The 16,199-nt window shown below is 33.3% G+C and overlaps 1 protein-coding gene across 1 annotated transcript; it reads left to right on the top strand.

Annotated features, from left to right (window-relative positions):
- LOC109212780 (vesicle-associated membrane protein 721-like) lies at positions 683-11,168 on the top strand. Its single transcript, XM_019376460.1, has 5 exons — positions 683-1,094; positions 4,092-4,233; positions 4,314-4,434; positions 10,300-10,362; positions 10,837-11,168. The coding sequence occupies exons 1-5, from the start codon at positions 902-904 to the stop codon at positions 10,984-10,986; spliced, it is 669 nt and encodes a 222-aa protein (XP_019232005.1). The 5' UTR covers positions 683-901; the 3' UTR covers positions 10,987-11,168.

Genomic DNA, 16,199 nt, shown 5'->3' with positions numbered 1-16,199 from the left:
TTAAATTCAGAATTTAATCATGAAGAAAGTTCATGGAACAATTGACAATCATTATGCTTAATTCCAAAGCTTCTACTCAATTGGTTAGAGTCCCGTGCTGATAACGTGTTATTAAACAATAAATGAAGAACAAGGCCCCGTTTGGCCATGAGTTTTGCCAAAATAAATTTGGGATTTATTTTCAAAACTCATGTTTGGCCATAAATTTTGCCCATATTTTGGCCAAATCCCAAATCCCAAAATCAGCTATTGAGGTGATTTTGGGCCAAAATCCCAAAACTTGGGAATTATATACATGTTTTTTCAAAATAAAGTTGGAAAATATATTTTGAAAACGTATGTCCAAACACATTTTCATCTTCAAACCAAACTTCACCCAAATCAGATTTTTCAAAATAATTTGGGATCTATGGCCAAACGCTAGCCAAGAGTATTGCAGATAAAAGTAGAGAGAGAATTCTTATTGATATTGGATGAATTACAATAGAATAGAACCCTCTATTTATAAGGAAATGATGACTTAGCCACTAAGCAATGAACTTAGAATCTTTCTAAATATAGACATTCACCGTAAATACAATTCCATTTATAACATATTATTATTATTATTATTATTACTATTATTATTATTATTAAATTATGTATTCAGTTTCGGTGAAGGAGGAAAACAAAAGAATGACAAAAAAAAGAGTCATCCTTTGTCACAATAGATTCAAACCTTCTCTCCCTAAAATGTACTGTACTTTCTCTCTCTCCATAGTCCATACAAGAAGATTATAATCTACACTGTTCCTTTTGAGTTCAACTTTATGTAGTTTCGAAGCAAAAAAAGCAAATCCACTATAAAACCCTAGCAAATTCAGATCACCGACGCTGAAAATCTAATCGGAAAAGCATCCAAATGGGGCAGCAGAAGGCGCTGATCTACGCATTTGTGGCACGTGGCAACGTATTATTGGCTGAATATACTGATTTTAGCGGCAACTTTAACTCCATAGCCTTTCAGTGCTTACAGAAACTTCCTGCTTCCAATAACAAGTTCACTTATAACTGTGATGGCCATACCTTCAATTACCTCGTCGATAATGGCTTCAGTGAGTCTCTTAAACATTTTTTAAAATAAAATTGTAGAATATCAGTAGTTTCCATTGATTTTTGCTGTGAATTTAGTTTAAATTAAATGGATCGAAGAAAGTACTTGCTAGTTGTAGGTTTTGTTTTTAATTGAAATATCTGGTTTGCTGAGGTAGCAGGTAAATAGTCGAATAGTTAGGGCCAGGGCCAGATCTATAGTTAAACTTACAGGTTCAACAAAACTAGCAGCATTAGTTCAAACTCTGTATATGTGTTTGAAATTTACTTAATATGTTTAATAATCTATCCAGTACCTAGTAAGCAAAAACTGTTGTGGTCCAGAGCCCATAAATTTAAAATCCTTGATCCGCCTTTGAGAACAGTCCAGGGGCGCGCAAGCTAGCCTTGACACCACCGTCATTAAAAAAATTATTAGATTTGGCGGTTGATTCGTGTTTATGATCTTCTGATTGGAGATGTAAAGAGATAATTAAATTAATAAACGCATTTTGATTGTTGGGTTTAACTTAAGTTTAAATTCCAGTTTCTCTATGTGTCTATGTGGTGATAGATATAGAATCTCCTTGATTTTTTTTCTGAATGTTTATTTCGTGTTTAGGTGATATTTATTTAGAATATGAAAGAAGAAGTGGCTTGGGAGGTGGGCTTTTGTCTGTAAATTGTTTGCAGTCCACATGATCCTCTTGTCTAAAAGTTTTGTATTTCTATTTTTAATAATATGAACTCGTTATTTTCCTTTCGATGTCATTGTAAAGTTTTGTGATGAGTTGAGATTGTTAGATGAAATGATAGATTACAGGAATAACATTCTTGCTTCTTTTCTTTTCTCTCTATGGGTATTTTTCTGTGGGTTGAAAATATTCATAATCAAATCTCTATCGTGTATGCTATTAATTAGTTTATTCATAACTATGCTACACAAGTATGAGCAGATTCTAAACCCGCAATCACTGGAAACTCCTGTGTATCTCTTCCCATTATTCTCATACTTGTGACTGCCGTTTTGTACAAATACTTATGACATTTAAATATTTGATATGAATTCATCTTAAACACTTATTTGAAGTACTCTTTTTGGTTCTTTATGATATTCTTTCTTTAGTTAAATGAATATCAAGTGGAGATCCTTCTTTTTTTCTCACTTTAAATATTTGCAGCTTTTTAGCAAAAGTATAGCCTCTATTCTCTTCCATAATTTAATGTCGCTAACTTTATGTTCTATCACTGTTTCTCAAAATTTTATCACATGGCTCATAAATTTAATACCACAATAGTTCTCAATTTCGCATAACACTGAATATCTGCATTGCTCTTATAAGTTGAAGCAATGCACTCTTTCTCACTCATTTGGCATCTCCACTCCTTAGTATAACATTCAGTAGCTTGCTTTGCCATACCAACCTAACCAAGGCATTTCCAAACCTCTGTAGGAATCCAACATTACCACACGCTTTTCTAGTTCTTATGTTTTTCGTGACATTCTTTACTTTGTTAAACTTAATTCTATGATTGTAGCATGTTATGAATGTTTATAGATCTCTAAAGTTATCTTCGTTATTTTGATGAGCAGTGAATTGTACGGATCCATCTATGTTTGATCTAATCTCTTCTTTCAAAACTTTCTGGGAACCATTTTTATTATGCTTAACTTGGTTTGGGTATTACCTCTCTTCTCTCTCAAGCATGCTAGATGTACCTTTCTTTCTCCTCTGTCTACATGCCTAACTTTTGATACACGCCATTCAAGGCTTCACTTGGCCTTTGTTTATGGCCTGCTTAGCTCTTTATTTTCTTACGCTGTTTAAAGGCTTTTGGCAACTTTCTATATCGTTCTCTTTTTTCTCAAGTAGCTCTTCACACCCTCTTATCCCACCACCATGAGCCTCCTAATCCCATCACCACGGTTCACATAAGTTGAAACGGAGTGAGTAATTCTATTGATTTTTGGATCAATGAGCTCATGTTCAAATTATCTTTTTGAATTGACTCTCTTAGTCAAACTTCCTTACTGCTTACTCCCACATGCCAAATGATTGTTGGAACCCTTTCCGGCCTAGCATTAGTTCATTACATCAGAATAAGTAATTTACACCCATTCATTGTGTGAGAACCCTTTTTCTTTAACTCACTCTCATTCATGTAGTGTTATGATGAACTCCCTTGCTCATTAAGGCTATATCTTGCTGCTGATGTAGCGTGTGCGCACGCAGACAACTCACAACAATTTCAATGTTTAGATAATTCATCTTGTTTTCAATTTTCCGCAATCTTTTTCTTTTATCTGGGTTTAATACTACTAACAAAATTAAAATGGATCGCATTTCCTTTTTCCATTTAAATCTGTTTCCGTCAATATTTTCCTGTTTTATGTTTTTGGATGGAGTAAAAGATGAGTTGTGATTGTCAAGTTTCTTCAATTTTCCATTACCCTCCCAATACATCTAGTTCTATGTGATATCATTGGTTTCTTTTTCTATCTTCCACATACTATTTCCTACCACTCTGAGATGATGTCAGGGGGAAATTCAGAAGGTGGGTGTATTTCCTGATTTTCAGACAAAGTTTACAATCTTAATTAGCTTCCTTTAGGCGGTGATGTGGAACAAATGAAGATTTGTTTGAATTACTTCTTAGCAAATGAAAAGAGAACTTTCAAAGTAAAAGAACTAAGTGTGCATTTGAGAGAAGGCTTCGAGATGCATCAAAATGACTTTTCACCTTTTTTTTGTTAATAAATAAGTTGCAGGAGAAGCATGACTTTCACCTTTTAATGTTCTGCTGATTGAACGTGGTTTATGTAATTTCAATTTTAAGAGCTACTGCATCTTGCTATTTCCCGTTTGAAAGTTGGAACATATATTGCAAGAAGAATCTGAGTATTATTCTTTAGAGTTGCTTATTATTCTGCTTTTCTTTTTCACTTTTAAAGCATACCCTATGTCAGCAGCTAGCTGATTAGTGTGCTTACCTCTGTAAGTTTATGTTTCGTCTTACAGCATACTGTGTGGTTGCTGAAGAGTCTATTGGAAGACAAGTTCCAATTGCCTTTCTGGAGCGTGTTAAGGATGACTTTGTGTCAAAATATGGCGGTGGGAAGGCTGCAACTGCTACTCCTAATAGCCTTAACAAGGAATTCGGGTATTTGAATTTAAATATTTAGTTTAGTAATATATAGTGACTGTTTTGGTTAGGTATGATATTTTTTTTTTTTTGCACAGACCTAAATTAAAGGAGCATATGCACTATTGCGCTGACCATCCTGAGGAGATAAGTAAACTAGCCAAGGTGAAAGCCCAGGTTTCGGAAGTTAAGGGTGTTATGATGGAAAACATTGAGAAGGTATGAGTGTCTTCTAATGCCTAGCTGACATATTGACTGAAATGGAAGTCTGACATTGACTGCCAGTTCTTTTTGTTTCGTTATTCCTACTAATACAAATAAATCATCTGTGCAATCAATGGGACATTGTATTTGCTGAGGTTCCTTTTAGGTGTATACTTCTATGATGGAGTAAGAAACCTAATTTTTGGTTTTAACTGGATCAGCCTGAGAATACTTGCTTTTGAGCTGTATGGTGAACCAGAGGTGGACCTTTTAGCTCTACTGAAGCTTTTATGTATAGTTTTTCATTTTTATATTTACCTGACCTGCAAAAAATGGGGAGACAGGTTATAGGGAAGGGCTTTTTCCCTAAATTAACAGAGAGGGGAATACAAAACAATAATAATAGAGGAAAAGATATTAAAGATTAGGTTCGACATCTTCCCTTTCATCTGTTTGAATAGCTCTAACAGTTCAATATATGGGGTATGATGAGTTACGTTGGATTGCACTTGGAAATAGTTTCTCTTGGCCAGTTCATAAATCTCCGTTTATTGAGAGAGGCGAGGAAGTTTTGTGACAATTATGGTGCCTCTTAACATCATTCAACTATTATTTGTGTTGGGTGTCTGAATAAAGTCTTGTTGGAAGTTGACAAAAGAATTACATATAAGGTGTAGGATACTCTTAGTAGTATAAGGCCTTCTGCTTACATCATTTATTTTTTCTTTCTGAATGATGAAAACTAACATGAGCAAAATGTTGTGTCTGTATGGTACTAATTACCATAAGTGTAAGAACAAGATGAATGATCTTTTGTTGTGAAGAAGATTTAATTGTCCCTTTTTGCAACTCATAAAACTGAGCACATGTTTGACGAGTATTGGGAATTCGAGCACCACAAAATCTGTGTATATGTAAGGAAATCGGTAGAAGATAATTCTTTTACTTACTACTAAATAAAGACGTGTTTTTTAATCACATTGTTAATGAGACATACCAGAACTTTGTATCAAAAGCTTTGAGTCAATTTATGCTTCAACGACAGGCAATAACAAGTTGTTTTTGCTAAAATAATTGATGAGCTTGGAGATATAAGGATCATTTAAATGATTTTCGGGGTGTTCTTGATCAATTGTATAGAATGTGTTTAAGTTTGATGATGAGATAAGAGACTTTGTCTTTCTTAATACTCTACTAGATTCTTGAAAAAAATTCCTTGTTTCTTTGGCCAATTCAGCTCCCAGTGGTGTGGTGACCATGTAGTATGCCAATACTTTTGGATAAGGAACTGAGGAGAAAGTGCATTCAAAAGTATGAACTAGTGGTTAAGCAAATGGTTGTAAACCATGTGGACGAGGGTTTAAAACTAGCAAAGACAAAAAACACTAGGCGATTTTCTCCCATGTGCTTAAGCCTTGGTAGTCAGGGTTACTTAGTACTTAGGTTGGTGGAAGGTACCGGGTGTGAATTGTCGAAGTGCGCGTAAATGCCCCGAACACCACCGTCTTAAAAAAAGGAATTGAGGAGAAATCTCCGGCCTCATCTTCATTACGTTTACAATCAGACGTTTGGTTATTGAATACCGAGGAAGAAGCAAATTCAAAAGTCAAAATGATAAAAGTAGAAGCTTGTGGAGGTCCAAGTACAAGAATCTTACATATAATCAAAAAAAAAAAAAAAAAGAAAGAAAGGCAAAGCATACCAAGGAGTTCTTTTTAAAGCTAAAAGAGAAGATGAAACAAGAATAGAAAGATGGCGGCAATGAATCGTATATCTACTGTTGTTCAAGCTGATCTTATTTTTGCATATGATGAAAATATTATTCCCTCTGTTCCAAAAAGGTTGGCACTATTTTGTTATTAGTCCATTCAAAAAGATTGACACATTTCGATATTTCGTTAATGGAAATTTTTTATAGCCATACAAAGGCTATGGCTTATTTAAGACCATAAGTTTCAAAAGTTTTATAGCTACGCATATATTATGGCATATTTAAGACCACAAGTTTCAGAAGTCTTCCTCCTTTTATTAAACTTTGTGCCAAGTCAAACTTAGACAAACAAATTGAAGCGGAGGGAGTATTAATGTAGTTTGGTGTAAACCAATCGGGTGGCAGATGCTGGTTCTTCATACCATGTCAAGGCGAGGGAGAAATTCTTCTCATTTTATGCACCTAAGTGATTTTGAAGTACTAATAATAGGTAATGATGGTGTAATTAAGGCAATTGGCATGGCAGATTTTGCTTTGAGACTAATAATAGTTCAAGGCTGGTTCTTAAAAATGTCAAGCTTGCTCTAGACAGGAAAGCTTGACGTTGATGGTTGTAATATTTTATGTGATGGCTAGTAAAAATTCAATAAAGGTTTACTAATTCTGATTTGAGGTAACAAATCGTCAAATCCCTACATGATGTAAGGTTCTTTTTGTAGTGGCTTGGTGAATGTCGTGGAGAGTGATGCATCATGAGAATTATGACATAGAAGGTTGAGTTACATGAGCGAGAAGGGATGTTTGGCTAAGAAGAAGTTGCTTTTAGGAGTGAAACAAGCAAAACTAAAAAGATGTGTTTATTGCTTAGCCGAGAAATTATTTCTAACTTGGGACTTTGTTCGTACACCAAAAATCTCTCCTTTTAACTAAGTACACCTGTGTAATTACCAACCAGGTATAATTATGGCCATCAAATTTTAAATGCTTTTCCTTGTATTTTTCAAAACTACCGACGAAGATAGTAATCGGATTTGCAGAGGGGCAAGAGCAGCAAATCGACTAGTTCCATGCAGTGACTCTAGTAGGCTTGTTTCTTAGCTCTAAACAGGAAGTAACATGAGAGTTACTATCTTCCATCTCTATTCTTGTCTCGTCGAACCATCAGTTTTGATACGAATTTGGCGGGAATGCTTCACTTCTTTGTTATTGGCAGAACCCAAGTACTCTTTTTGGAATTCAGGAGACAACTGTTAGAGAACACCAAAGCAATGCAAGACAAGGTCGCCGCGAATAAACACAGCCAAAATTTTACTAATCTATTTGAATCAAGATTCAAGAGGATGAATCAAATTCAAAACTGATACGAGTAACAAGTATAATTAACTACGAAATAAATTTGGAAAAGGCGAAATAATCAATCAATAGGAGAACAAAATTTATGTGGAAACCTCTTCAAGCGAAGAATAAAAACCAACAAGATTTCTAGCCGATTAAAAACTCTACCACATTAGAAAAGTATTATAAAAGTCCTCCAAAATGGTCATACAATACCACTCTTCTTCGGTAAAGCCGAGCCCAATTATTATATTACAATAACAATAATAACAACAACATACCCAGTATAATCCCACGGGTGGGGTCTGGGGTGGGTAGTGAGTACGCAGACCTTACCCCTACCTGGAACCAATTATTATATTGATTACCCCAACCATAGCTTTAGAGGCTCTTACTAGATTGGGCGGATGAATAGAAGTCATCAGTGTCAAACAAGGAGAAACAATAGCAAAACAAGTCAGTAACGAGAAAAAATACCTAAAATTGAGCTATTGTTTGCCAACTCAAAATTTGCAACTACAGACATCAAAACACTATCTCCACGATTCAAATCAAAGTACAAGTTGTTAGTAAAAATTTTAGCTCGATTCAATGGTAAAATGAAGCTGGAAATCAGTTTCGAATTGGTTGTGCAAATATTTTGCAGCGAAGAGAAAACTATCTTTCTCCACTCTTTTACCTAAAGAACGATTGCTCTTCTTTTCAAATATCTCTCTTAGGATCAAACCTAAAATTGGGTCTTTTAAAAGTGATTTAAAACATAAGTAGGCCATAAAGAAGATGTCTTTGTCCAAAACAATTTTTTTATTCACATGGAAAGGACAAATTCAAAATTCATTATGTCAAGAGTATCTTTGGGTTAATTTGGCCGAACTAAATTGGTATTAGAAGAAGGTTGTAGTAATGTATTGCTATATATATTATAAAAATAGAGCTTATTGCTGTTGTTGAGGCTTGCAAAGAGTTACTATTGACGAAGAGATTTTTTTCGGGGAGCTAATATTTGCCCAAGGGGAAGATGTATGCTCTATTGTGATAGTCGAAGTAAATTTATTCAAGGTGCAAGTAACTCTGACAAAAACTTTACACTTCATTGTAGGCCTAAACATATTAAGTGAGATACCATTGGATCACAGATGTGGTGGATCCGAAATTGCTTGAATATTAGAAGATTCACACAGATGACAATGGTTTTGACATGTTGACTATGCATTTGCCAAAAGTGAAGCTTGAAACATGTGATTCGATCATCAAAATGCGGGTCGTCCACATATTCGAGAGGGAAAAATTGTTGGGTTTTTGGGCTTTACCCTTCCTATGTGACTAAAATATTGTTTTGGATCAAGCCCGTCTTTCTATGGCCCATTAGTGTTTTAAATCATAGGCCTAACTTTAGGTCTCATCTTAAGAGAGATTTGAATAGATCAGCCGTAAGAGTGCAGTAAAATAGTTTCTTCTCTTGCGGCAGAATTTCATGCAATTAACTTGGTTGTAATTGCGTTTCTCGATTCATTCACCGTTGGATCAAGTAAAGAGCAAAAGAATAGTTTCTTCTCTTGCTGCAGAAATTCCATGCAATCAACTTGCTTGTAATTGCATTTCTCGATTCATTCACTGTTGGATCAAGCTGACATATTCACTGGGAGTATCTCAGATCCAGTTGTTGATTTTCTCCCATTCTTCAGTTGAGCGTGTTTTGCTAATTTTGAACAGTCGATTTGGAGTCCGTTGCTGCAAATTTTGAGCCACGACTTGATGTTTTCTCATTCTTCACTTGTTTAGTTATTACTCTTTTTGTTCGGCACTGAATCTTGGAGTATTTTGTAACTCTCTATTGATATAGTGGAACTTATCATGGACAAGAGATTTGTTGGTTTTTACTTTTCACTGTTATAAGTTTTATCACATATATTTTTTGGTGTCTCGTGCGATTGGTTGATGTACCTTTTCCATGTTCATTTTGTTGTTCATTATACTTGCTGTTCAGATTTTTGAGTTTTGCTTGTTCCTAAGTGCAGCCTGGTGCACAACGCATCCCGCATTCACGTAGGATCGGGGGAAGGGCCGCACCTAAGGGATGTGATGTAGGCAAACTACCCTAGTACAAGTATTAGTGGCTGCTTCCACGGCTCGAGCACGTAACCTATAGTTTTGCTTGTTCCTCTTGGTTCAAATAGATTAGGAAGACTTTGACTGAGTGTTTATTCTGCTGTGCCCTTTTCTTAGTATTGTTTTAGTGTTTTCTCTTCTTAGTAGACAAGTATCAAAGCCGAAGATTCGGTTGGACATGGAGATGACAAAGGGTAGACATTCTCCTATGCTATTGCTCTTGAAGAGTAAAGAAACAAGTCGAACAAAGTGATTGTGTAGAGATATGTCCAATGTACTTGCCTACCGAAAAACAAATGGAAGATATCAAAGTAGTGGGAAGTTAAGTTATTTATGTCTATTGGAAAATCAATTTTTGATAAAACTGTTCTACTGGAAAATGAATTTATCGATAAAACTGTTCAATTGGAATATATATTTGCCATCACATAATGATATTACTCTACGTAGGATAGGTCAAAAGGATAAGAGGAACTCTGCAGGTGGAAGAATATAATTCACGATTCAATAAATACCATGTTAAGAATGACCGATCACAACTACTATTCTTTTTCTCTATTCTCAATCTTGATCTTCTTTTTTATGTATTCCATTCTCTCTGTTCAAGTTTATACATGAGTCTATTCCCTCTATTCTCAATGTTCGTTCTGTGTGGTACAGTTTTCTCTCTGTTCAAGGATGTTCACAACAGCTGATTCTCTATGTAATATTTAAAAAAATTATAGGTTCTTGATCGTGGAGAAAAGATAGAGCTGCTTGTTGATAAGACAGAGAACCTTCACCATCAGGTTTCTAAATCTCTTTATTTTAATGTTTTATCTTTTTGTTCTTTGCAATGTTGTATCGGCATTTGTTTTTATGTTATCATTTTCTTTTTCTTCATTGGGATCTAACTTGGGTTTAACGTTACAATTTTTGGATATGCCAGTGTACTTTTGCAAAGTTTTCAGGCAGCACTATGGAATTAAATTAGATTCAAATTGTCAAATGAAACAGTTTCCTTGTCATGGAACCAACTTGAAACTTTGTTAAATGCTGTTAGTTGTTTTATTGTTGAGATTGTTTCTTGGCTAGAACTACTCTGATTTCGTTGCAAGTGGATACAACTAGTACCAATATCTGACTTCTAGTTTCTGAGCCAGAGGCACAGGAGTGGAGCATGACTGTTCCTTCATCAAGTCTTTGCCCTTAAAAACTAAGATTGGGTTATCTGTATAGTCACTACAGTTACTAATGTAGGAACTTGCTTGTTTTGGAAACAGGCACAGGATTTCCGGAATACGGGGACACAAATCAGAAGAAAAATGTGGCTGCAAAACATGAAGGTCAAACTCATAGTATTGGGTATTCTGATTGCTTTGATCCTCATCATAGTTCTCTCAGTTTGTCATGGGTTCAATTGTGGAAAGTGAGCGTGTTTTTGTGTTCTAATGCTACATTTGTATGAGAAAGTTCATGCTATATATTGGCATTGATGCATTTGATATAAATGTCTTTGAAAAGATACAATGTTATATTCTGTATGTATATTAGATGGAAGAATCCACATTTGCGTATAGATTGCATGTGCAAAAGGGTCCCATTTTTGTCGTCCCTTCTTTTTAGCTGTCCTCATCGCTTTTTACATTAAATTCTTTTAACTCAACTTTCGAGCTTAATCTAGTAGGTTTAAGCAAAGCTGTTATTTTTAGTTCGTGTATTTTGTCCAAGTATGAAACTTCCATTTTTTAAGTGAAGAAAAGCAATGCAATTTACTTGTATATTGCGTGAATGTGTCAGAGAAAACAACAATTTTGAATGAAGATAAAGAAACTTCAATTTGACCCATATTAGATGTACATGCTTCCAACTTTTATTTGTTAAAAATAATTCTAGTTACTCATCTGCCACCTATTTATATGAAAGACTGGACCCCTTGAGTTTCAGTGTTACTTGATTTGGGATCTCAATATATTTTGAATATCACTGGACTTCATAATGTGTGAATTTGAGACATTATTTGTTGAGAAATGTAACACAGATAAATTCATTATGTGATTAGAGATACGAGTTACTAAAGAAGAAACTGGCAAGTGAACCTGCCATGGCTATTTAATACATAGCACCCACTAAATGAATGAACGGATGAACCAACCTTATATATAATTATAGGAAGTTATGGACTCTCGTCCTCCCTCTGAAATTTTTTTGGGGTCATTTATCCATCAAAAATATGTGGAAACTATGTGAAAAAGTTAAAAAAAAAAAAAAAAAGAGAAAGGATACTCTTCATACCCTTTCTCCCCCTCTCTCCCCAACTCCCTCCCTCCATCCTAAACTAAAATAAAGCTTTACTTTACGATGTATGTGTGCATGCGTGTGAGACCTAAAGCCAAAATTTAATCGGTGCCTTTTTTGAAATAAAATCTTCATATATATTTTTATTTGAAGTCAGTTTTTTTTCAGATGTGAAGTTGTAGACAATTTTTTTTTATAAACCATTTAGTTTTTCCTAAAATATTGTTTATCTTAGGAAATAGAACCAGGTTCAAGAAGTTGATAACTTACTATCAAAATAATTATTTGATTTTTCAATATTTTTGTTGCAATGCTTGAAACCTGAGGAAAAAATTTAAAAATACGCAATATAGCTTCTACATATAGTACTCTTCAACTCTTTTTTTTTTATTTTTTTTTATATAAAGTAAGTAATTCTTTTTACGGAAATATATAGCTTATCGAAAACTTAAACTTTTGCAGAAATCAAGAAAGAGAGTATAAGAATATAATACGCGTTTTCTGATAAGAAATATAGGAACTGAGGTTTGGACTGTTAGGCATTACCAAAAAGGGGACTCCAAAAGTTTATTACACGTGTTCTAGTAAGAAATATGAAAAAAAGAATAATAATATAGTTACTACAGTAATAATGTCAATAAAACGAAATAATCCCAAATTTTATATTTAGGATAGTGATTCTCTTATTTCAATTTTTTGTCAAACGTTTACATCAATAGCAGACTAAAAATTATTTTTATTTTTTATAAAATATTTCACCTTCCTTCAGTATAATTGGCATTTTATTAGCCATAAATTTAGGTTGGCACTAGTAGCCCAAAAATATTGGCATAAAATAGCCAAATTTCAAAAGACACGATTATACAACCCCTCAAAAATAGGAGGGTTTTATCCCCCAATCATGCTTGCATGATGTATCCCTTCAGAAGCGTAACTACCCAATCGACCAAAATAAAACCAAATGCAGAAAATATATTTCCTTCTAAAATCAAAAAGGGTTCGAAGATTTTTCAACCAGCACGGAATTTGAATATCAAATTTCTGTATTCTGATGCAATAATTAGTTATTCTTTGGCAACAATTTTGTTTATTTTTGAATCGGCTGAAGAAGGGTTTGAATCTCTGTATATAGAATACAGATTCAATGGCTACTTTGCCGATTTTGATACAACACGGGGGATACTGGGATAGCAACAATCGATTTGTGGATTACTCAGTTGAAGGCGTGGTGATTAGTACCGAAACTAAATTTATTGATTTTGTTTCTACAATTTCAAAACAATTGATGGTTGACACCACAATTAATTTGCTTGAAATCCAGTATAAATGCGATGAAGATTCACCACCAATGATGATACACAATGATATGGGATTGCGTGTATATATCGAGTTCAAGAAGAAAAATTATGCGTTTAATGAGTATCCGCTGTGTATAACAGTGAAAGAGAAAGAAATGCACGCGTTTAATCGAAACGAGGAAAATTCATCTGTATGCCTACAAATTGCCAATACATATGAAATAGTTAACAGGGATACACTACAGTTGATTGCGTTTGATAACGTAAATGATCCTGAAGTTGTAGATTTTAATGAAACTCCAATAATAGATGATCCTCTAAATAATACTGTTCCGGAAGGCCAACTTTACAAGGACAAGGAGACACTGATGATGGTGTTAAAAAATTATGCTATTAAGAAAAAATTTCAGTTTAAGGTTAATCGATCAAGGCCAACTTTATAATATTCATAATGTATATTATTGGATTGACATGTAAACAGTATTATGGCACATGATCTTTACAATTTAATCATTTTATATGAGTTGTATTACTATGTTGTCATACTGAACATTGAATTTTATTGACATGGAAAGATATAACAGTACATAAGGATATACAAGTTTGGATATACATCTCTGTGCTTGTTGCACATACAAATATAAAATAAAATGTATACATCCATTTGAACGATTAAGTATTGATATACATTGGGATAGAGTTATACAAAATAATGGTGTTGTTAGTTGAAGGATATACACACCAGGATATACATGTTAGATCAACTAAATGTAAACATGTATTTGTACAGGCATTGATATACATGGGAACAGAGATATACACAAAACTAGAGTAGTAGGTTCACGGATATACATAGTAGGATATACATGTTATCTCTATTAAATGTATACATTTATTTGTAAAACTAAGTATTGATATACAGGGGATAGATATACAGAATAGTGGTGTTGTTAGTTTAACGATATACAGAACAGGATATACATATTAGCTAAAACAAATGTGTACATGTATTTGACAATAAATTATTGATATACATGGGGATGGAGATATACACAACACTGGTGTAGTTACTTTACGGATATAAATATCAGTATATAAAAGTTAGCACACTCAAATATTTACATCTAGTTGTACAATTAAGTGTTGATATACATGTGGATAGAGATATACACAATGCTAGTGTGTTATTTACAGATATATATATATATATATATATATATATATATATATATATATATATATATATAGTAGTAGTAGTACAATTATGTATTAATATACATGTGGGTAGACATACACAAATATGGTGGTGTTTGTTTATGGATATTCATTACCTAGTTCACGATATAAATGTTATTTATAGCATGACACAAAATAATTCAATATTAAATTATATAATTTATTAAAGAAAGATAGTAAATGTGTACAATGGGACTTGATTTAAAAAAAGAGTTAAGAAAAACATTAAGAAGACACAGTAGAGAGTATATTACGGATAAAAATGGAGAGAATTGGGGGATTTGAAGATTTTGAATTTTGAGGAAGATAGAGAAGAAAGCGTGAAAGAAGGAGAAAGGGGAGGAGAGAGGGGAAAGTGAAAAGCGTGAAAGAAGGAGAAAGGGGAGGAGAGAGGGAAAAGTTGGGGAAAGTGCTGAAGTACGATAAAGTTGGCTATGCTATACTAATTAAAACAAATAAAAAATTAAAGTAGAGCTATAGGGTGCCAATATGTAAAACTAGGGCTTTTTATTCCAATTTTCTTATTAGGTTGTTATACCATGCCATTTTTTCATATATATATATATATATATATATATACTAGTAAGGATAGCCCATGCTGCGCACGGGCCCAATAACACTATGATTAAGTTGAGATAATTAGCAAGAGTAAAAAATTTTCTTAAGTTATATACATTGATAGTATAAATATTTACTCATCATTTTTACAAGCTAGGTGATTATTTGTTTTTGTGTTTCAACTAAATGAAAACATCTTTTTCCTGAAGTTAAGGCATGTAGTTTAATATTTTTATTGTTTATTGTTTTTTTTAATTATTATAGATATATCAATGCCTTTGGATTCCAATTAAATTCTTTTTTTTCTCTTAATTCTTCTGTAATGTTTTTAGTTTTTTGCTTAATTTTTATAAAAGTTATTAGCATAATAAATGTCATTCTTCTATTTAGTTAGAAAATTTATCCTTAATATCATTGTAAAGAAACTAATACCTCCGGCAATGCACTAAATTTGCACCAAGTTAATCACGTCGTTTGATAATACTAAACTACTGGATTTTTCCTGCTCATCAATAACTTTACATTTTTTTTTCATATCGCTATTATGTGCATAATTCATTTTTCTTCTATTATAAATTATTGAATAAAAATGTTCACTTCATTTGAATAGTCTTATATTACGTCTAGAGTATTAGGTCTGTATGTTGCTTTATTTTTGATAATTTTCTGTAATTTATTTTTATAAAAGGAATTTTTTTCCTCCAATAAATATTTTGTATCGCTTCCATTGTATTAGGTTTCTATCTTATTTCATTTTAGATAAATTTTCTACAATCTATTGTAAGAAATAATTTTTTACTCCAACCAAAATCAAAACTAAAATCTGATAGGAGCAATAGGTTTGGACATCAAAATGCTAATTCAATATTTTTATCCACAAAAGTTTTGCAAAATGACTACAAGTAATACAAAAATGTGCACACAGAAAGGAAGGAAAATGAAAATTGATGTACTTTGGGTTAGAATATAGCTGGAAAAAAAGGCCGATATGTAATATATTTAACATGACATAAGCCATTTGATACTCCAGGAAATGGCAATTTCGTAAATGTAAGATGTGTTAAAAGTTGGAACTTTGAAACATTAAAAGAGGTCCACGTGATAGGAAGTGGCAACTTCAGATGCTACTATAAACGCATGGCATGTAGAATAAATGGTCAGATGGGCCCACATTTCCGAAACTATGCATATCTTAAGGGTGATGAGCAATGACATAAGCAAAGGGTAGTTTAGGTAAATCACTCAAAAGTTTATAC

Source organism: Nicotiana attenuata, chromosome 2, assembly GCF_001879085.1.
Source record: "Nicotiana attenuata strain UT chromosome 2, NIATTr2, whole genome shotgun sequence".
NCBI lineage: Eukaryota > Viridiplantae > Streptophyta > Magnoliopsida > Solanales > Solanaceae > Nicotiana > Nicotiana attenuata.
This window is presented reverse-complemented; position numbering and strand designations above follow the sequence as displayed.

Excerpts from the sequence above, each read along its gene's own strand:
- LOC109212780 (XM_019376460.1), top strand. The coding sequence starts at position 902 with ATGGGGCAGCAGAAGGCGCTGATCTACGCATTTGTGGCACGTGGCAAC. Across the intron at positions 4,234-4,313 it reads AGCCTTAACAAGGAATTCGG|ACCTAAATTAAAGGAGCATA; the intron begins GTATTTGAATTT and ends TTTTTTGCACAG. Across the intron at positions 10,363-10,836 it reads CAGAGAACCTTCACCATCAG|GCACAGGATTTCCGGAATAC; the intron begins GTTTCTAAATCT and ends TTTTGGAAACAG.